This window comes from Balaenoptera ricei, chromosome 7 (genome assembly GCF_028023285.1).
Source record: "Balaenoptera ricei isolate mBalRic1 chromosome 7, mBalRic1.hap2, whole genome shotgun sequence".
In the NCBI taxonomy this organism is placed as follows: Eukaryota; Metazoa; Chordata; class Mammalia; order Artiodactyla; family Balaenopteridae; genus Balaenoptera; species Balaenoptera ricei.
Genome location: NC_082645.1, coordinates 43,257,402 through 43,280,706, shown reverse-complemented (window position 1 = coordinate 43,280,706; position 23,305 = coordinate 43,257,402). Strand labels below are relative to the sequence as shown.

The 23,305-nt window shown below is 34.8% G+C and overlaps 1 protein-coding gene across 6 annotated transcripts in view; it reads right to left on the bottom strand.

Annotated features, from left to right (window-relative positions):
• Nucleotides 1-905: 905 nt before the first annotated feature.
• ARL6IP6 (ADP ribosylation factor like GTPase 6 interacting protein 6) overlaps nt 906-23,305 on the bottom strand; it is a 36,407-nt gene continuing 14,007 nt past the window's right edge. For 2 of the 6 annotated variants that reach the window (XM_059927885.1, XM_059927890.1), the window contains 2 exons: nt 22,223-22,355; nt 906-2,327 (listed from right to left, as the gene is read on the bottom strand). In XM_059927885.1, coding sequence (XP_059783868.1) covers nt 2,234-2,327; nt 22,223-22,355 — 227 coding nt within the window. In that variant the 3' untranslated portion in view covers nt 906-2,233. Of the gene's footprint in view, nt 2,328-4,831; nt 4,892-7,842; nt 7,868-22,222; nt 22,356-23,305 lie in introns of those variants that run through there. The other 4 variants (XM_059927884.1, XM_059927886.1, XM_059927889.1 and 1 more) reach the window with 4 other exon arrangements.

Here is a 23,305-nt window from a genome sequence, read left to right as displayed (position 1 = left end):
AGCTAGCCCTCTCTCTCCCCACCCAAGTAGGATACAATGAGAAGACAGCTATCTTCACTAGAACCCAACCATGCTGGCACCCTATTCTTGGACTTCCAGCTTTCAAAACTGTGAGAAAACCAAATTTCAAGAATCTCAGGGTCACCACTGGGCTTCAGGGACTAGAGGAATGTCATCAGTAGCATCAGTGTCAGCCTTATTCTTTCCCACTGAGTTTGGCTAAACCCTGGCTGCCAGCATCTCCTGGGCTTTTATCTTCCCAGCTTAATTTACCTTAATTTCAACTTGAAAAATCCTGGGAAGGGACTGGCCTAATTTAAGTCATGTCTCTATTCCTGTTGCAATCACTGTGGCCAGAAAAGATAAGAAACTAGAATTTGCCCAGCTTTGGTTAGGTACTTATCCTCAATCACTCTGCTAATGAAGCAGGACAGTTGTTTATATCTGGATTCTATGTTAGACTGGAGAGAGAAATTTCCTAAGAAAGAGGAGTGCTAGTCCAAAAGAAACAGAGTTCCAGAAGAAGTATCTTACAGATATATATCTATATTATATATAGGGTCTACTATATTTTTCTTAATCATAAGACACAAAGATCTGGAAGAAGCTATCCAAATTTGATGATGGGGGTGGGGTGGGGACGACCTGGGAGGTGGAGAGAAGAGCCCTTTAGAGCCAAGGTTAGGCGGAAAGGTGGAGGTTGGGCGAGGAAGGCGGGAAGTGAAAATAGGTTCATACGACAACCACTCTGGGAGGAATACTTAAGCCATGGGATTTGTGTATATGTATGTGTGTATATCTTACACCTCCTCCCATATTAATCTAAACACTTCAGATAATTTAAATTAGAGCAGCATTTGGCATTTCCAATAAAAGGTTTTTGAATAGTAAAAAAATGTTAAGACTTTTAGAAACATTATTAAATCATTTACTCAGTAACAACAATCAGCAGATAACAGGAACACACTGCAGATACTCATTTCCCATTTGGCCTGAATAAGCAGTTTTGCTACACAATGCTATCCTAATGTAGGTTTTTCTGTGGCCAGGGAAAACAGTATTTAAAATAGTCCATCTTTCTAAAATTGAAGTGACTATTCTAAACAGGTATTTAGAAAGGAAGTGGGAACAATTAAGGCTTAATTACTATGAAAAAACAAAACAGCACAATTACAAAAGAACATTTAAATAGGAAAACAAGGAAACTATACATTAAAAAATTATACATGTACACACTATATCAAAATACCTTTTCTATTTTGGTAACCAAATTTTGGAGATTAAAAACAAACTAGTTCAAGCATTTCTAAACATAAAAACTTCAGGCTTATATTTATTAAAAACAAGATAATATCAGTTTTGTTGAAGTAATCATATATACACCATGATAAATATTTGGAATTGTGAAAATGGAAATAGTGAATAGCTTTAAATTTCCTGAATATTTTCATGGCTTAAATAATTAAACGTTTTTCAGTTTTTTTTGTTGTTTTTTTTTAAATAAGTTTACTTAGTTTTAAACTCAGGCCAGTGTGCTTTTCTTAAAAGACAAAATACTTATTAAAAATGGTAGGTATTAAGGTTTGCACAAGCTAAAAAATAACATTCACATTTGCCTAGATGTAACAATTAAAAAACATACAAATTCAAGATATAGTAGGAAAATATGTAAAAAAACACATAAAGAACCATAGCCCATTAAAAAATATAAATGCACCTTCTATATATCGAAAACTAAATATTCTGATTTAAAAGTAGCTTCTGTAAAATGTCAAAGTAGTAGGCCTTGTTTGCTTTCCTAATATAATGAATAAATAAGAAATATTTCTATCTCAAACAGTACTATCAGTATTTCTTAGCAAAAATGTAGTATATACATATACATGGAAAGGCAGGCATTGATACAGGATGTTCTGCATCCAAGTTTTCGAGTTTGAGTTCCATTAAAATGTTTTCTACAACTTATAAGGACAATGCACACAAAAGTAAAAAGATGAGGTAAACATCTTACACTTTTAAGCATTACTTGAAACTTAATACTTAGATATTCCCAATGCCTAGGCTCTAGAACGATGCTTAAAAAGTCCTCCATAATGATGATGATATGACACGTATCTGAACCACATAATGAGCAGCAGGTTTCTTGGTCTTCTGAGTAGGCAATGATGTTCTTCCCTGTTATTACAAAGCAATCATGACTAAGTTTTGTCAAGAATATTGCTTCAGTGTGGGTTTACATGAGGCACCAAGCTACAGTAAGAGCAGCTACAATGCCATTCAAAATTGCCATACTATAGCCCATGTGGAAAGAATGTCCAGTCAGTTTCCTAGGGGGAGAAAAAAACAAACGAAAAAAGGAAAATGTAATTTGGTATAACGAAAACACCATCAGTTTTTACCGAATATGCTTACAATCTGGAAACATGTTTCCCAAATATCTTTTATACATTAATATACAAGTTAAAAAAGAGTATTAGACATCTTCAGAATTAGTAATAGATCTTAAGCTGTCAAATGTAAGTCTTGGTTATCAAATATAATTTTTTCAATTTCATTACTTAGAGCAAAATGCTCAGTTTGATCCCTATAACTTCTTTACTGTGCCTCATAATCACATGTGTGTACCATCACCTAATTTTCAGGTACATATCTTGTTACATTACAAGCATGTTCTTTCATTTAAATTAGCATTGTGTTTCCCCACTCTCTTGTTCTCACTTATAATTTAAAATACATATTATTTCAAGTATTTGTCCTGTTTGTACCATTTTTTTAGATTACATGAAGGAATTCTACTTTTTCTTTGAGCACTAAAAACAGCACTTGTCCATATGTGAGTCATAAATCAGATTATGTCTTTTATAGACATTTCAGTTCTCAACTTAATAGGTTACTTAAGTGGCTTTCAATGAGTTCCTAGGTGTCAGCAAAGACACTGTTTAATGGTTACTATGAGCGCCATCTAGCTCATGTGACATTTGTTCCCTCTATCAAGCAGCAATTTTACTTATTTTACTACATTTTCTTAACACTCCTTGCACTAATTGTATTGCAGTAATACTCTTTGCTTACCCTAATAAGGATGAGACATGCTAAAAAGAATAGAAGGTAGGGTCCAATTGGTGTCAGAGGCAGAAAAGAATCTTCTCACAGGAGCAATCCAAATCAAGGACATATGAGGAGGTATACACCAGCAGTAGTAACAATGGAAAGTCATAAGTAATAAGGGCCCTGGGCTGAGAGGGTTATCATTCCCTTTGTCCTCTTCTTTCCAAAGCACAGATCAAAGCCAGGGAAGTACTTAGATCAAAATTAACATCTGAAGACACCTCATTATAATGATTTCCAGTCCAGTAAGATCAGTGGCAGAAAGTAAAGAAGATACTCTCTTCGAAGAACAACCCCTTTGCATTCACCTGAGACTATAGAAGACCCTGATGTATCCTGATGGCCCCCTGTTCTGGTCCATGGGAATTATTATTTACTCTCTCCACTCAATCTTACTCAACTGGGACTAGTTTAAGATGCTTCTCATGTGCCATTAAGGGCTAATCTACCTAGCTGTATTACCTACTGTACGGTAAAATAAAATAGATACACTAAATGCTTTGCTCCTTTAAAAAAAAAGAATTCCTCCAAAAATTGATTAGTGAAAAGAAATCTAATCATAACTATCAGCATTATCATTCACTGTAAAAAAAAAAAAATACTACTGACCTGAGAACATTTAAATTCATACTAACAAAGTTAATCATGGAACAGAATTTCAGGAGTTAATTGTTCTCTTCTACTAGTTTGAGACCCTGCATTCCCACAAAAATAGAAAAATCTCTAAAGTACAGTTTACTGAACTTTAGGAAATTATAATAGCTACAATGTTGATATAATTGAACTTTACTGAGATATACAAACTCAAATGCTTAGTGACCGTCACAAACCAGGCACAACAAGGAATTCTAATGGCAATGAAGAAATACTCCAGAGCAGTGGTTCTTAGTCTTTCTACCACCTCAAACGCACCATACTCCCACTGGGAACGTTGTAGCCATTGTCACACATGTACTGCCAGGCAGGGGACTAAAAATCTTTGACAAATCGCTTGATTTAAAGCTCCTTTTCAAACACCCACCATGATTTTCCTCCCTAGGAAGATACAGAGAACCCCTGGTAAGTTTTCCCTCCTATGACTCTTGTGATCTTTGAAGTCCTGTAAAAAGCTGAAGGTATCTTGATTCCCCTTTGTCAAAGCCTTTCATTTATTTCTTGTAGACGGCATGTTTTGAATTGAAAAATTATGACTAAGTATGGTGCCTATTTTACTCAATCTCTCTTTATATATATATGCATTTTACTTTTTAAAGTATACACAGTAAAGTGCAAATGCCTAACATATATACAGATCAATGAATCTTTATTACGGTATACCCTCATGTACCTACCATCCAGATCAAATACAGAACAGTTCTAGTACCAGAGAAAGCTCCTTTGTTCCTCTTCCCTGTCAATATCCACTTCCCTCCCCCAAACCCTCAGATAACTACCACACTGTCTGCTATCATGATGACTTGTTTCACCTGCTGTTGAAACTCCATTTACATGGCATCATGATGTATTCTTTTGTGTCTGCATTCTTTCTCTCAGTAGTGTTTGTGAAATTCATCCACAGTGCTGTACGTAGCACTGGTGTTTTCTTCTATATTACAGTTTAGTACTCCATTGTATAAAAATACCAAAATTTATTTATCCATTCTATTACTGGGAATTCAGGTTGTTTCCAATTTGGTGCTCCTATAAAGAGAGCTACTATGAACATGATACTATGTACACGTACCTGTGGTGGGTGGTAAGCATCTGCACTCATTTCTCTTGGGAAGTCCTAGGAATGCAATTGCTGGGTTATAAGGTAGATGTATGGTAAATGTGGCTTTAGTAGAAAGCATCAAACATTTCCCCTAAATAGTTGATTACTTTACACTTCTACCAACAACATATAGGAGTTTCAGTTGCTCCAGTGTCACCAACATTTAGTATTATCAGTCTTTTTTAATTTTAATGGACCTACAGATTTTGTTGTTGTGGTTTTAAGTTATTTTTCTCATAACTAATGTACTTATTGCCCAATTATTATTTCATATATAAATGTGACCGAGAAAATAAATTCATGATGAAATTCTTTCCAATTCATTCTCTCCTTATACCTAAAACATATTGTACAGATTAATTTCCCTAAAATACCCCTTTGCTCAAAATGCTTTTTTGTCAACTGGATATAAAATACAAGTGAGCAGAGCAAATAACAGAGTTAACAAGGTCAACTTTCCTTGATGTCAATTTTCAAAGATGTGGCAATGGACTAGCAAATGAGATACTGTGGTATAAAGGGAAAAGGACAAAACCAGGAGAAGTGAACTTACACACTTAAGATTTCATGGTTATCAAGTAAAGGACTGGATCAGATAATCTTAAGATCCCTTACAGTTTTAAATTTCTATGACTATTCAAGTAGCAGAGACAGAATAAGTAAAAACACTTGAATGAGATTATGTAGGTTTTTTCCTACCTATTAAAATAGGTTAATTCATCAACATTACCTGTGCTTAAACTGAAACAATGATGTAGGGAGTATAACTATCAATACATAAATATTTTAGTACCAAAGAATCTATCAAAGAGACACATGAATATAATGAAAATTAATATATGACCTCATTTAACATACTAATCCAAAATATTAAGACCTGACTATTCAGTTGACCATTTAAAAATAGGTAGAAAAATACACAGAGAACTCAATGACAAAACCAGAATGTTTCCCAAAGTAAATGTTAGGATTCCTAAATGTGGATTTTATTATCCTGAGATAAAGTTCTAGTCCACTGCAATACATTTCTGAAATCAAAATGGAAATGGGAGATATTGTTTAATAAAAAATTACTAGAGAAAATATGGTTACAAAGAAAGGCTCATTATAATAGAACTATTTCCATATCCTAAAAGATTAGTTATAAAAAGGTACCATTTTCTTTTGGTTCTAAAGAACTCCCTTCTAATAATAAAGAACCCTACAAAAAAGGTACTCATGTGGTTCCTATTAGTGGTTAAGAGTTTGAGCTCTGTAGCTAAACAGAGATGGTTTGAGGGCCAAGCTTTGCCACTTACAAGGGGTATGAAGCCAGAAGAATTGTTTGACCTCTGAGCCTCAATTTCCCAAAATGGAAATAAAAATAAAATCTACCCTTATAAAGTTGTTATGAGAATCAGGTGTCTGGCACATACCAAATGATCAATAAATGTTAGCCACTATCTAGTACAGAAAAGAAAGCTTAGCTACAGAAGAGATTTTTAAAAATTCTTTTCATCTTCTACTTCAACTCTTCCTTCCTTCTAAGTAAAACACCTAAATTTAGACCCATCCCCAATCCAAAACAGAGAAACAAACAATAACATACAAGCAGACTCAGGAGGTGGAGGGAAGAACAAGACTGAAGAATTATAGGTTTGTGTGCATTTCTGCTTGGTATTACCCTCTTCCTATGGTTCATAATCACTCCTCCCTTTATAATTCACTAGAAAACTCAGACTTCCACTATTTATATCTAGATTTTGTAATCTGGAAATGTACTTTCTAGCAATATATTTATATTGATATTTAACAGAAACTTGTAAAGTGAATACATCATCATATACCTTAATTATTTTCATTTATTCAGGAATGGAATACATTTCAAATTTAAGATTCAAATTAATTCAATGATTCTGGCAATTTAAGTGACTATGCTCTTACTTTTGAACCACAAATAAAAGCACTGAATAAGCCACTGTCAAAAGTTTCAAATAAATTACCTTTGTTTATTTAAGAGAGAGACCAAACAGATTAGCAGCTCTTTTTTCATTTCATGTTGTTTATTGTTTTTACTCTAACCTTGGTTTGGTTGACTCCAAACTGAATCTCTGTACTACATACTAGACTCCACTTTCTTGAAATCTTCATTCCTTACCATATTAATTCCTGTATTTCCTTTCCCTCACATATATTCCCACATTTCAGACATGTTTTTATGACAGAACTCCTGCAATTGAATACAGTAGCATCACTGCCAACTGATTTTGCTCTAAGCAGAAAGCTCTCTGCTTGCCAGAATAAGAAATTATATTAAGGTCCTACATTAAGAACCAGCTGGCTATTTGTTTCTGTGTCTGACTGGCTCAGTAGGAGACAGGATGAACTAGCTGGTACTAATCTATTCCTTCTTCACACATCTGAGCTGCCTTTTATTTCTCATTCTATACCTAGCCAAGAAATCTCTAATTCCTAAAGAATTTTAAGCTGTGTGAGCTTGGTTGGAGTAACTATCAGTTCTTTATCTGGAGTCAAAAGTTCTTAACCCAAACCCAAAATCTGAAAGAAAATACTAAACCTCACCATATTTCAGTCTCTTACCAAGCATTTTTTATGTTGCTTTCAGAAACACAAAATGATACAACAAATTACTTACATAAGTTGCTGGGGAACTGTGTGTATTCCAATTAACTTTACCAGTGTTATTTAAGAAATAAGGGTTAGAATTTAAAAGAGAAAGCTTTCTTCATTGAGGAAATGCTATGTCTCTCATTAAGAAAAAACCAACATATATTACATTCACCCTTTATACTCTAAAGTTCTTTATTTTACAATTTTCTTAACTTTCTTTCCATTATTTTACTTCACCAAAATTTACAATATGAATTCTCTGTATCAGGCATTATATATGGGAGACAGAGAAGTAAGCAAGAATCAATGTTGTCCTCAAAGATGTGTCTAGTGACATAGTGCACTAAGTGAAGTTCTGCAGACAGCATTACCTGGAAGACAAAGGAGCCATTCGATCTGTAGAAGGGGAGAGATTTTAAAGAAGAGTCAATACCTGAGCTAAAACTGAGTATGACGAATTTAGAGTTCTAAACAAATACAATATGCGCAGAAGCAACACACAATGGAGAATGCAGGAAATGGTTAATAGTTTGGTATGGTGAGAGTGAAAGACTTGGAAAGCTAACTTTCCTTCCACAGGGTGTTTAAACATGGCTCTATTATTTACAGGACTACTTTAGCCTACCTGGAAATCTAATTCCCCATCTTTAAAATAAGGTTAATAACTCCTCTCTTTAGTGTTCCTGTGAAGACTAAATGAGATACTATTAACAAGCACTTGTTGCAGTGCCTCCCATTTACTGAGCACACGATCATAAACACAATAAATGTCAACCATTATTTTTTATCCTTGACTGGCTGGAGTTACTGGGGGAGAAGGAAGAACTGAAGGTGATGCCAGGTTTCTCATTTGAGTTACTGGCTGGATGAAACACCGTTCACCATGATAGGGAACCCAAGAGAAGACACAGGTCGGTGGGAAGTGGGAAATAATGAAGTCAATTTTAGATGTGCTAAACTGCAAATACCTGTGGGACACTGAAGTAAAAACTCCCGGTAAGCAACAGGAAATACAAATGAAAACCAAAAGGAAGATTCTCAGGACAGAGGCTCAAGATAGGCTAGACAGACTCAGAAATCTTTGGACAGACTTCTGCTACTCAAAGTAGTAGCTTATGAAAAGGGATTCCAAAAGTGAGAAATAGTGATCAGAAAGCTGGACAGAAAACAAAACAAAACAGGAGGGAGTGATGCCAGAGAAATTAAGAAAGAAAAGCATTTTGAAAAGGAATGATAAACCGTTTCAAATAATGGATTGAAAATGAATGTTAAATTTTGTAATTAAGAGTTCTGCAGTCAATTCAAGGAGAAAAATTGTAGTGTAGGAGTGAACGCACGACACACGTGGTAGCAACTACAGTCACTGTGAAACAGGGACTATCTCTTCTCTAGTCTTATAAGATATTTAGCTATGAAGAGATCTGGGCATGAGGATTTTTTTCTCTAACACAGGAGAAACTTGAATGTTTAAAAAATATCCTAACAAGAATATTGGATATAAAAGGAAAGGCTGAAGATATATGAAAAAGGGAGGTGCAGTGGGAAGGGGGGTCGGTGGATCTACAACAAAGGAAGTAAAATTGGGAGAACACTTTATTCTGAGATAAGAGGAATGGGTGGTATGATGAAAGTGGATGTAAATTTAAGTTTGTAATCATGAAAGGGGGAGGGAAGAAGCAGGAAGTTCTCTCATGATGACCTTTCATGAAACTGGAAGTGAAGTCCACTGAAAACTAAAATGCAAAGTGAAGATTTGGAATAGTTACAGAAAAAAATGGGAAAGGGATGTAAGACGGACGGATGGATGATGGATAGTGCTAGCTAGTAAGATTCTAGTTCAGACTACAAAGGTTGTGAACTCTAGTTATTCAGATCTTACTTTGGATGATTCAACTCTGCCTTTTGATCCTTTTTATATGGAACACCACAGCCCTTGGCCTACTTTAGAATGGATTTGAGGTCTTCTGCTGTTTCAACATTTCGCTAGTTCCAGACTCTCTCCTACCTGACCTTTCTTTGACCTCTATAACTTTGCAAATTTACAGGGCAGGCACTTCATCCTTCCTTCTCTGTACAAGGCCTGGTAAAAGGAAGCTAGTTTTACTTATAGTTCCTAGTCTATTTCTTAACCCTGAAAAATTCTTCCCATACTTGGCAAGGAAGTAACTTGTAGACTCGCAATCTAATAGAAGTGAGTAAAATACAATGGGTTTTTTATAACTGTCTCATTTATTTTGTTATAATTTTAAACATCCTCAAATTGTAAGCTTTCCTGTTTGTTCAAACAGCCTTTAGCCGACCTTTCATCACTACTTTATCATCATCATTTATTCATTAAAACTCAGATATTCAGGAAAAGTTATTATGTTTACCATTTAGGTGTGCAGTAATTATTATAAATTAGTATAAATTAGTGTAAAATGAGATTTTTAGAAATGTGTGTTATATCCTAACAACTATAAAACTAACCTGAACAAACAAGCCCACTCCCTCTTACATTGAATATATATAAACATATATATACTTTTTGACCAAAAATTAGAAATTTTTTACAAGCAATATCTAATTTCAGAGTCGTCTCCTAAAGGAGGTCTTGGCAAACTAAGATACACCTATCCTGCCACCTATTTCTTTTTATTGGAACATAGTCTCACTCATTCCTTTATGTATTGTCTTTGGGTGCTTTGGTGCTACAATGGCAGAGCTGAAGAGTTGTAACAGGGACCACATGGCCCACAAAGCCAAAAATACCACTTGGACCCTTACAGAAAAAGTTTGCCAACTTTTGTCCTAAAACCTTCCTCTTCAAAGTGTATTCCAGGCTTCCCTGGTGGCGCAGTGGTTGAGAATCTGCCTGCCGATGCAGGGGACACGGGTTGGAGCCCTGGTCCGGGAGGATCCCACATGCCGCGGAGCAGCTGGGTCCGTGCACCACAACGACTGAGCCTGCGCTCTGGAGCCCGCAAGCCACAACTACTGAGCCCGCGTGCCACAACTACTGAAGCCTGCACGCCTGGAGCCTGTGCTCCGCAACGGGAGGAGCCACTGCGGTGAGAGGCCCGCGCACCGCAACGAGGAGTAGCCCCCGCTTGCCGCAACAAAGACCATGCGCAGCAGCAAAGACCCAACACAGCCATAAATAAATAAATTAATTTTAAAAAAAAAGTGTATTCCAGAGATCAGCAATATATTGGCATTGCCTGGGACTTTCTTAGAAATTCAGAATCTCAGACCGCACGCCAGACATGCTGATTCAGAATCTCTCTTCAGCTAGACCTTCTGGTGATTCTAAGATCCTCAAAGTGAATACTACCACTATCTGGAAATATATAAATTAGCAAAGAGATTTCCCAGGAGATCATCACTTGAAAAATCTATCCCAATTGCTTTCCACATGAAAATTTCAAAAGCTACTATAGTTTTAAACCAAAAAAATATATGTTGAACAAACACTTAAAAAACTTGTTTGTTTCATTGTATCATCATGTTCCCATACAGATTTTGACTTCTTTAAAATGTTACATGACAGATAACTCAAATAAGAAATCAGGTAAGAGACTATGCGGGAATTAAAAAAAAATAAAAAATTCTCCCATTTGTCCCTCTCTTCTTTTTGTATATATTTACCTTGCTAGGACAGTGGCTACACATTGGATGTACTGTATAAGTGTGTATGCATATATACATTTGTATTTCTTTCTCTTTTTTTTTATACATTTGTATTTCAAAGTAACCTGTCAGGATAAAATACAGCAAAATATTTTTTAGAATGAAGTGCCAGAGAACAAAACTAAAACTATCATGTTAGCTAGTTTACCAGATTTTAAGGTATAGTTATATTTACGTGGAGTGATGTATTTCAAATGCAAACACCACACAAACCATATACACACATACGTGTGTGTATATATATACACACACACAGTCATAAGGTTTTAGTAATCAAGACTACAAATATAGAATTATTTTTAAAATATGTGCTATATGATTATACTATTATAAAAACAGAAATATTTGCATGTGTATAGATTTTTTAAAAATCTGAGGTATAATCCCCAGTCTGTTAACATTAGTTAGTTCAGAGTTATTTAAAATAAGATTTTGCAGCCTTTAACTTTCTGAGTTATATAATTCTGTGATGCATGTATTAATTCTGTAATCATTAAAAAAAAACCAGTAACGGGAAATTTTAAATCAGTCACTGTCCTAGCAAATAAATTTCTCAATTATTATTTGAAATAGAAAATGCTATTAAAATATAAAGTCGTTAGAAAAATGACTACTGGCTTCAAGGTGTCATGATAAATCTGAGGTAAAGATTATCTGGAGAAACATATACTTAAAAGATGTAAAAAAAAAGTGAGGAAAAAAGTATAAATGTATACACTTAATGTTGAGCTATAATGTATCATTCTTAATACCTAGAAGCTGATGTTGAACATTTTGAGCATTTACTCCATTGCCTCATTAGCCCTGTAATTAGGCTAATGATGTGCATTATGAATAAGTATCAGTTATAAAGTAGCCAGCATTTTAATGGAACAAGTTGATTTATCAATCTACACAATATGCTATAATGGAATTCAAAATTTCAGCTTTAAGGATTATCTCATTTTTATTTTGTTTTCCCCATATACTCCTTTATTATCCTTTTAATGTCCATGGGATCTGTAGTGATGTCCTCTCTTTAATTTCTTTTTTTTAAAATTTTTATTGGAGTATAGTTGCTTTACAATATAAAGTGTGTTAGTTTCTAATGTACAGCAAAGCAAAGTGAATCAGCAATACGTATGCATATATCCCTCCTCTTTTGATTTCCTTCCCATTTAGGTCACCACGGAGCACTGAGTAGAGCTCCCTGTTCTATACAGTAGGTTCTCATTAGTTATCTATCTTATACATGGTATCAATAGTGTATATATGTCAATCCCAATCTCCCAATTCATCCTACCCCCCACTTTCCCCCTTGGTATCCATACATTTGTTCTCTACATCTGTGTCTCTATTTCTGCTTTGTAAATAAGATTGTCTATACCAGTTTTTTCAGATTCCACATATATGTGTTAACATATGATATTTTTCTCTTTCTGACTTACTTCACTCTGTATGACAGTCTCTAGGTCCATCCATGTCTCTACAAATGACCCAATTTCATTCCTTTTTATGGCTGAGTAATATTCCATTGTATATATGTACCACATCTTCTTTTTCCATTCGTCTGCTGATGGACATTTAGGTTGTTTCCATGTCCTGGCTATTATAAATAGTGCTGCAATTAAGAATGGGGTGCATGTGTCTTTTTGAATTCTGTTTTTTTCTGGGTATATCCCAGTAGTGGGATTGCTGGGTCATATGGCAGTTCTATTTTTAGTTTTTAAAGGAACCTCCATACTGTTCTCCATAGTGACTGTATCAATTTACATTCCCACCAAAAATGCATGAAGGGTTTCCTCATTTTTAAAAGACTTTTTCCTTAGCACTAAGTTTCCTAGCTATACTGCCACTTCTCTGGTCCTACTTCTGCTTCTCAAGCATAAGGTTAGTCTTTATGATCTCTTTAATCCCTTCTGGATCTCAATTCTGCAATAATTATGCCTCCATATATACACTAAAGTCCTTCATCTAGAATTTTACCAACTAGAAATTTTAATTGAATCACAACCCTATGCTTTGCTGGTGTGATATTAATAACATAATAACTACAGGCTCTGAAAGATCCTAACAATGAACAAAGTTCTTTAACATGGAATTAAAATGTATACATTTGAGATATCTCTCATTGTACTACAATTCCCTGAAAATCAGTCAGAGAGAAATAAATGTATATCTGGTTGGATGAAACTGCATACTAACCTACAGTCTACTTTACTTATATGCAGCAGTCTACTTGGTTGCAAACTGAATTATGTCAGACATGTTAACTTTATTCACCAGTGTATCAAGGTAGCAAAATGCCTTAGGATATCTATCTGTCCTGGACACTACCTTGGTTAGACAAAGTCCTTATTCATTAGAAAGTGAGGCCAAACAGTACAAAAAGTACAAGAAAAATGGGGTTCCCAAGCCTTTAGATTTCATGAGTCCTTTTAAAAATGATTTTTTTTTTAAAAGGAAGTAACTGACACCATGTTTTGTTGTCAAACTTGTTTTGCCAGGAACAGGTTTGAAAACCACTACAATCTACTATCAGCATAATTTCATACAAGAAAGAGCATCTTATCAAAAGAACAAAAAGGGGAAAAACCAAAAGGATAAAAATCTCAAGATAAATAACAATTACTCAAGAAAAGATAATTGGCAACCAGTGGTAGGCCATAGTCAGATATCCAGCTTGAAAAATCTCAATTAAGGAAAGGAAAGAAAAGCTCTGGGACTATATCTGCTTTATCATCTGATGCATCTGTTGCTTTAACTAGTAAAGTTATACTTATTGCCTATGAGGGTAGACGTCATTGTTTTTAACCCATTTTGGAGAGAGGAAATTAAGGCTCAGAGACACCAACTGACTTTCTCAAAAGCTCTTCTGGCAGTATATGGTGTAGCCTGCATTTGGAAGTCACCTCCTGACTTATAAGCCCTTTTTAATATACCAGGCTGACTCGTAATATATAAAGATTGTTGAACACACATAAAGGGTTCCAAGTTCAACACTGCCACGTGCTATCTCTTATGTATTTCTTATCAGTGCTATTCTGTACATATGGATACCCGTGTCTTTTCAGCAGCCCAGACATAACACATTGTAAATTAGCATAAGCAAAAGCCATACCAAACAGGTGCAAACACTTACTAGCTATATTACTTTATTAAAGTAACAAAGAAACCAAGAATATTTAATATGAGTTCTTATAAGATTTTGTTACATCTATTTAAGTCTCCATTCAGAACTTTAATAGAATCTATTTTATAAGACACGCATATATTTTAACCCTTCACTTCAATAAGCCACAGTGTGGTGCCATCAATACATTCATTAATAGTGACAGCATTACAACTGATGGCTCCAAACAGTCCCTAGATAATGAATCTTCACGATACTCAAATATCAAGGCCAAGTTCTTGATCTATCTCTTTTGTCAGTAGTTTTTCTCTCCTACTGCAATTAGCCATCTGACATCTGTTTCATCAGTCCATGGCAATAAAGAATCTGATTTGACAAAGAGGCAGCCCTCCGAAGTCTGTATGAAAGAGTCACAGCATCAATTTATTGTGCTCAATGTTAAATCTAGTGTGCTTAGAAAAGAAACGTCTAATTTAAATACTAAATCACCCACTTTTCCTGACCTTCAAGACTTATATTACTGCCCAAGAACCCATAACCCCTTTTCTGATTTTACTATTCTGTTTTGTACTATATTTTAACCCACAAGAATTAAAGCCCCTAATGTCAAGAAGAGCAAGAAGTCAGAGAAGACCCTTTAATAACATAGAAAAATAAACGTAATGTTGAGTAGAAAAAGAGTATTATTATAATACAGCAATGCCAATCCTAAATCCTGAATCTGCTTCCCTCCTACAACAACAGTAACAACAAACACATTCATATACAAATGTAATGGAGATTTAAATATTTCAGCATCTGATTACATCCAGAACTTTACACAGAAAATGACACATGAAACAGTATCAGATCACATGTGTTAATTTTTATTCTGTAAAATAGTTACCAAAAACAGTTTACCAAAAAGCAATTCAAATGAAAATCAACTGTTCCCTTTTCTTTCTTACTTCAAATTTACTTTGCAAATACCAAATACCACTGTAAGAAAATACAATTTAAAAAAAAAAGCTGCATAAAAATAAATTTAAACTGAAGTAAAAGCATGTGTTTATTGACATTGAGTGTCCTGATATTTACCAAATACCATTAGTGGTTGGAAGAAGAAACATAAAGGTGAATAACTCAGAGTGATCTAGACAAAAAGACCAAGAGCATCAGCAGTAGATACCCCTGGTTTGTATATTTACTATGAAACACTGTAGATTGCCATTCAAATTCTATAAATTATATTTTAAGCAGGCTTTAGTGAAGACACTACCCTCTACCTTAGCACATCCCTAGAAATCATGACATAATAATAACCAATAATTATAAAGGTTCCCTGCATTTTGACCATAAGTCCCACATCAAGTAAGTCATAAATACAAGCAATAATACATTTAAAAGCAAATACCAAACTTCAAACTTCTCTACCAATATAAAAATGAATTTATGCTCTTAGTTCTATAAAACGAACATCCAACTATGCCTTCCAATCTGCCTCATTTTAGGAAATACACAGATGTGACCATCTCAGAGGCACTCAAACGACAAATACTAACTCTGATTTTGAGTCTAATTATAACAAAAATACAGTATTTTGCTTATTTCTGATAATTCAAAATGGCTACTTCAGGGATAATTTTGAGGGTTTAGGTCTCTTTTAAAAGCTATCTAAGAAAACTTAAAATGATGTCTACTTTTTCTTTTAACAAGTATTCCTATATCCTTAATAACTTGAAATACAAGCATTGGTGTTTCCTCCTTGGAAATGAGTCTCTGTGGGTATTACCAGCACAAAATAATAGTCCTATCCCTACAATGAAGTAACACCCTTAACTTATTTAAGAATACTGGCCCTTAAAAAAATTGGTCCTTGAACTCTGACTCTACATAAAAGTACTATAAGATAGACAAACTTAATGACTTATTTAACTATTTTTCGTATCACTTTTTAATGAATATTTTGACTCAGTTACAAAACTAATGAGCTGTCTACATTGTGCTTTTTGCTACACCCATCATATATATTATCATTTCCCCACTAAATTTATTTTTAGACTATAAAGTAACATTTTTACCCTAGCCAGGACCTATTATAATCACTGAGTTATTTATTAGCAAGCTGATAACTATAAACCTGCAGCCACATCACTGCACCACTAGATGGGGCTTGTGCACAGGTAGTGTGAAATGCGAGAGCAGTCATTCTGAAGTGGAGAACTCTGGTCACAGAGAAAACAGTAAAGGAGAGAACAAAGAGTGAGATTTTAAGAACAGATTTTAATTGCATTTGGCAATATCGCATAGGCAAAATTGTCATAGAGCAAAGGCCCACAGCAAGTGCCTTTAACTGTCAATAAAATGATGCTGTTTCAATTAGTGAAATTCCTCCTGTTGATTCTTTTCATAATAAAAAGGAGGTGGGCAAACAGAAACAATAAAAATAGAGTTAGATGCTAGCTATGCCACATGCAAATTATTTGGCTTTGTGCAAGGTACACATTCCTTGGGACTCCTTTAGTCCTTGGGACTCAGTTTCTTCATCTGTTAATAAAAATGATAACCCCTAAGGATGACTTAGCAGAGACTCAGTTCTCCCATAATCTTTAATAGGAATGTCTAAGACATCCCTAGAAATCCTAGAGTATTCACTAAAAAGTTGTACTTGTTAGGAAAAACGCAACTTTGGGGTACATCTCCTATCCATACCTATCTTCCTCCCCAACCAGGAGGACTTAAATAAAAGTTCTGGTGATGGGCTTCCCTGGTGGCACAGTGGTTAAGAATCCGCCTGCCAATGCAGGGGACACCTGTTCGAGCCCTGGTCTGGGACGATCCCACGTGCCTCGGAGTAACTAAGCCTGTGTGCCACAACTACTGAGCCTGTGCTCTAGAGCCCGCGAGCCATAGCTACTGAAGCCTGTGCGCCTAGAGCCTGTGCTCTGCAACAAAAGAAGCCATCGCAATGAGAAGCCTGCACACCACAACGAAGAGTAGCCCCCCCTGTTCACCGCAACTGGAGAAAGCCTGTACGCAGCAACGAAGACACAACACAGCCAAAAATAAATAAATAAAATAAATTTATTAAAAACTATATATATATATTAAAAAAAAAAGTTCTGGTGCTGCCATCAGCCCAGCCTGGAAAGAACCCAAAGATTCTTTCAAGCTCTGGGTTCTCTCTGAATGCAGTATCTTTACACGGGTAGGTCACATATTTATATGCATTAACTCCTGGAAACTATAATTAAAGCAGATCACCATAATGTGAAATATTGATTACATATACACTGCTAAATTTGCCTGCTTGGAAATCACTAACAACACCCAATGAGTAAACAGGGAAAACTAATGAGAAGTGAACTAAAGATGTTGATTAAATAGTGTAGGAGAACAGGATAATGAATTATAAAGTAGCAAGAAGTGGGCAATGCCTATATAGATACTCCAAGGAATCTAAAGTTACTGCCTCTGCCTCTTGTTATTAACACTTTAACAGATTTTCAGAAACAACTAAGAAAATAATTTAAAAGTACAATTGACCCAAATTTTCTTTTCCACAAAGTAACTGCATCCTAACAGAGAAGTTTGCATATTTGACATTGCAGTATACCTTCTAACCCAGAAAAGTTTGCAAAGTGAGCATGACATCCATCTTTCTTAAAATATGCCTTTGAAGCCCATTAAGTACCCGAATGAAAATACACCTTGCAAACTTCTTTAACCATCTTGTTATTTCCTAAAGGTCTGTGCCTATGTAAAAGTGAAAGTTTCTAAGCTGTATCTGTTATGGACTATGTTTGTGTCCATCTCCTTACCACCAAATTCATGTCAAAACCTATTCCCCAATGTGATGGTATTAGAATGTGGGGCCTTTGGAAGGTAATTAGGATTAGATGAAGTCATGAGAGTGAATCCCTCATGAATGGGATTTGGGATGAGTGCTCTTATAAGAGTCACAAGAGAGCTTGCTTCCTCTCTCTGCTCTCTGCCTTGTGAGGATACAAGGAGGAGGCCATGTGCAACCCAGAAGATGGACCTCACCAGAAACTGACCATGGTGGCAGCCTGATCTTAGAATTCCAGTCTCCAGAACTGTGAGAAATAAATTTCTGTTGTTTATAAGCCACCCAGTTTATGGTACTTTGTTACAGCAGCCTGAACTAAGATAATGTCTAACAAATATGAAACAGTAAATATAAAAATTTTTTTAATGAGTACAAAGGTTTTATTTCTCTTCTTTTTTTTAAATTAATTAATTTATTTATTTTTGGCTGCGTTGAGTCTTCGTTGCTGCGCGCGGGCTTTCTCTAGTTGTGGTGAGCGGGGGCTACTCTTCGTTGCGGTGTGCGGGCTTCTCATTGCGGTGGCTTCTCTTGTTGCGGAGCACGGGCTCTAGGCACGCGGGCTCTAGAGTGCAGGCTCAGTAGTTGTGCCGCACGGGCTTCGTTGCTCCGCGGCATGTGGGAACTTCCCAGACCAGGGCTCGAACCCGTGTCCACTGCATTGGCAGGCGGATTCTTAACCACTGTGCCACCAGGGAAGCCCCAAAGGTTTTCTTTCTTAACTCCCCTACTGAATTATTGATCCAAATTGTGATTTCATGAAATGTCTCATCTAATATTTACTACATATCAATAAAGATTATTATTTTCTTCCCTTGAGGAGTTTATGTTCCCAGGGAAGTACAACTAATTGATAGCCATAGTAAACATGGTCTTCTCAAATTTTTTTCCCACTTCTACTAATTAGTTTAAAAAAATGCCCCTGTATTTTAGTCTGCAAAGGAGAGCAAATGACTTTTTTTTAACAAACCAGTTAGACCTGATTATTTTATTCTCTTCATGCCTGATATTCATGGAGTTAGAAACAGGGAATATTTTAAATAATAATCCTAATCTTAAAAAGAAAAAGTAAAGAGAAAAGTCTCTTCATTTTATGTCTCAATTATCTTGCCTTTCTTTAGTTTCTAATTAGTTAAGCAGACCCCTGTTAATAAATTATCTTAGAACCTAGCCATCATTTGTATTAGATTTCCCTTAAAAGATATATATAATGATTGGTCTTTAAAATATATTTAAAACATTGAAAATTCCAAAGAAATATTCCAATAGAAAGAGAATAGAAATATTCCAACAGAATAGAAAATGTTCCAACAAAATGTTAAATAAAAAATGGATTACAAACATGTATATTGTGATCCCAGTTTTAATTTTTAAAAATATGCTAAGAATGGAAAGATATACATTAAAATGTTGTGGCACTTTCTCTAATTATGGGTTTTTCCATTGTTTTTCTTTTTGTTTTTTGAATTTTCAACAAAGAACTTATATTACTTTTATATAATCAAAGAAAATATTTATATTAACATCACTTTATTTTAGATAACAAAAGAATACATAACCTATTATAAAGATATTTTTATAAATGTATGATATTGCAAAATAATAAAATATATCAATCTGATTTCTAAGAAAATAAAGTCTGAAGATTTCAACTTTCTCAAAAGGTAGAGAAATTGTTTCCCTGTACAAGCACTCACTCTACTGGTGACAGAGAGAATGTACTTATATTCTGCCATTTCTGAAGTAATTGCATTATTTTCTACAAACACTAGAAGGCAGGGTTTTCACTGTAAAACAATTGTACCAATTATCACTATTATATGCCTTTCTGGGTCTGTGGTTTCTGCTAATATGTGATCAACTATCACTGTATTTATTATATGTCTTTTTTAGACTGTACTTCTATTAAGCATATGATCATTTTAAATTACAGTCTGACTCCCATGAGATATTTAATAGCTGATTTATCATATATAAAATTAACTTATCTCTACTTACATACTGAAAGGAATTCAAATATATATGTACACACAATGTACATATTTCAAAACTGCATTTTTTGGATTGTATTAACAAATATGTAAGTCTCTGATCTGACACCATCTCATATTCAATTTGAATGACTAATAAAGACGTTGAAAACTGAGGCCCATCTGGTTCTAGTCTAATAAAAAACGCAAAGATAATTTTTAAGAAATTAGTTAAATACCCTCAGAATTCCAGATCCTTAAGAGAACAGAAATGCTTTTCTCTAACTCCAAAAGCTTCTAACATATGAGTCTTAGGAATTCTGGTAGTAGTGGAAGAGAAGCTGAGAGGGAAAATGACATTCCAGGAAGAGAGAACAGCAAGAGTAAAGCCATGGCATCTCAAAAGTTCGTAGCTTATTTGGGGGATGTCAGAATAATCTGATATGTCGCTACAGGAGAGGGTACATTGGAGAAATAGCTGAAGATAAAGTTGGAAAAGTAGAGTAAGGTCACTTGGGGAAGGACTGTTAGGCTATACTTGGGAGTCAGACTTTATTTTGAAGGCAATGGGAAAGCTGCTGAAGACTTTTAAACCAGGGAGAGCTGTGACTAAGATCTGTTTTTAGAAAGGTTATAATACACAGGACAAATGAGAAGAGTGAAAGCTTGTAGTAGGGGACTTCAAGGAGTGAAGTACCCTAGCCAAGATCTTAAATAGAGCAAAAACACTGTGGGTGCTAAGACAAAGTATTCCAATAACACCTCAAAAGGCAAGAAGGACTAGACTTGGCGAAGGGCTATAAATACAGTGAAAAAGGGTTTCAAGCCTTGATAAGTGAGTGGATACTTATGTCTTTAAGACAAATTGAAGCTTTAACAATTCTAAGTGCCAGGTGCTTTCTGAACCCAGGTTGCAAAATCTACTTAATACCTGGAAATGTACGACTAGAATTCAGGGGAGAAGTGAGACATAAATAAGTAAAAGAAAAAAAAATAAAAGTAAGGTTTTTTGTGACTTATGAAAGTAGTCTCATTATGTCATCTATATTAGACTCATACCCCCTATTAAAGTAACTAATTGATGTCAATGAGCAGCAATAGAATATATATTTGAACTGAGAGCAAAATTAACTTAGCAAAATTAACTTTCCAACTGAATGGTACCCATGTAAACTATGGGATGGTACTGCACCGTTAGGTATAATTTAGTCAATTTAGATTATTAACTAATCATTATCCACTCAAAATACACATAAAAAAGGTATTGGCAAGTATGTGATTTATGTTACATTTACAGATAGGGATTTATTAAGATGTTTAAAATACACTTATGCATTTCATTTGAAGTGATTACACTTATTTACAGAGTCCCTCAAATAGATTTTATCTCCACGAGTTGTCCATGGGGTGGGCTGGAACTGGTAGTAACAACAACAGTAACAACTATAATACTCTTGATAACATACATATCATTAACAGAATTTATTTTCTACTCTTCATTCTCTCCCCCCACTCCTTCCACCCTTAGTTTGTAGAATAAACTAGAGGCCTTAGATGCTTTTATTTGGCAATTTATAAAACCTGAGTCTTCCCAATATAAATAAACTAGATTAGAATGCTGATTACTGAATTTTATGAAACTCTTTGAAACAGAAAATATAGACCAAAGAAATTTAATGTTTCACTATGAAACGCATCTAATCTGGTCTAGACATAGAAACTGGGTGCCATAAATGCTTGCTAATTATTACACAAAGTTTAAATCTGAGGAAAATTTCAATCCAATTATTAAGCTGTTGTAAGTCTGACTATCTATGCATGAATCTTATAAAACTTTCATACTGCTAACATTAATTAGGCCTTCATATACTGTTTTAAATGAAATTCCATCCCAAAAGGACAAATAGCCATCAAAGTTTCTTACTTATTAGATTATTTCTTGAATTAATTTTTTTAGACCACCACTGAATTATCTACATACAGAGTTTAAAATATTCTTCTCCACTTACCTAAAGGCTGAGCCAAGCTGAAAACTTTGAGTCATTTGTATTTTATAGATTAAAGACTGGGGCCTCAACATATTATCTCACAAGCAAGCAGCCTCTTGCTTCTATTTTAGTAGGTTTCAGCAGAATGGGTTGGGAAAAAAAAAAAGAAGAAACAGGAATACTTACTTAAACCTGGCAGGTGAAAGAGGAGTAGGAGGAAACATTCCTGGTTCAAAAGAATCAAAATAAGTCACTGTCCAAGAAAAGCTGCAGCAGGAAAATCCGGCAGTTAGGGATATTATAAGTAGAGTCCAGAATCCTTAATGGGACAAGAAAGGGGAAAACTTTAATTATTAACACCAAAGCAATTTAAATTAACCCAGTAGATCATGTTCAGAAGATCACACGTATTTCTGATCTTCTAAATTATATGTAAGTGATAGAATCCGGCAGTTAGGGATATTATAAGTAGAGTCCAGAATCCTTAATGGGAAAAGAAAGGGGAAAACTTGAATTATTAACACCAAAGCAATTTAAATTAATCCAGTAGATCATGTTCAGAAGATCACATGTATTTCTGATCTTCTAAGTTATATGTAAGTGATAAAAGAGATATGAGCTTAATAGAAGCTCTCCCATGTGGAAGTGTAAAATATTAAAGCACAACTAGAAGTCATATCATTGAATATTTTAATTCAATTATAATTTACTATGTGGAAAAGAGTACAAATTCAACTTAAAAATGTAACTTTTAGCTTCAGTTTTATAAAATTCAACTGTAGAAAAAATGGCAAAACACTTCACTGTTAAAATGTCTTGACCTTTTTCATTTAACTTTGTGATCATAGCTTGCTGCCTTTTATTACTTAGTACTAAGCAATCCCTTTCCATACCATGCACTTTTGACATATGAATCAATTCTAGAGTGTCTACTCTTTACAGCTTTCCTATAAACATTACAAACCAATTCTGATTATTTAACCTTGCTCAGTATATGAACAAAAGTTAATGTCCAATTTATAAATGAGTTGGGATCCTAGATTTTATTTTCAGTCACACTGGAGCTGCATTTTGTAAGGGATATCAAGTCAGAAGCACAGTACTACAGGAGCTGCGAGAGAAAAGGGTTGGAATAATGTGGGGAATAAACAAAGTGACAATAGAGGGAACAATTTAATTTGAAGGATTTTAGATACACACTCAAACTGCCTCCTTAAGACAGTTTACTAAGCCACTACTACTGATAAGTGTGTGTGTCCCAGGCCTCAG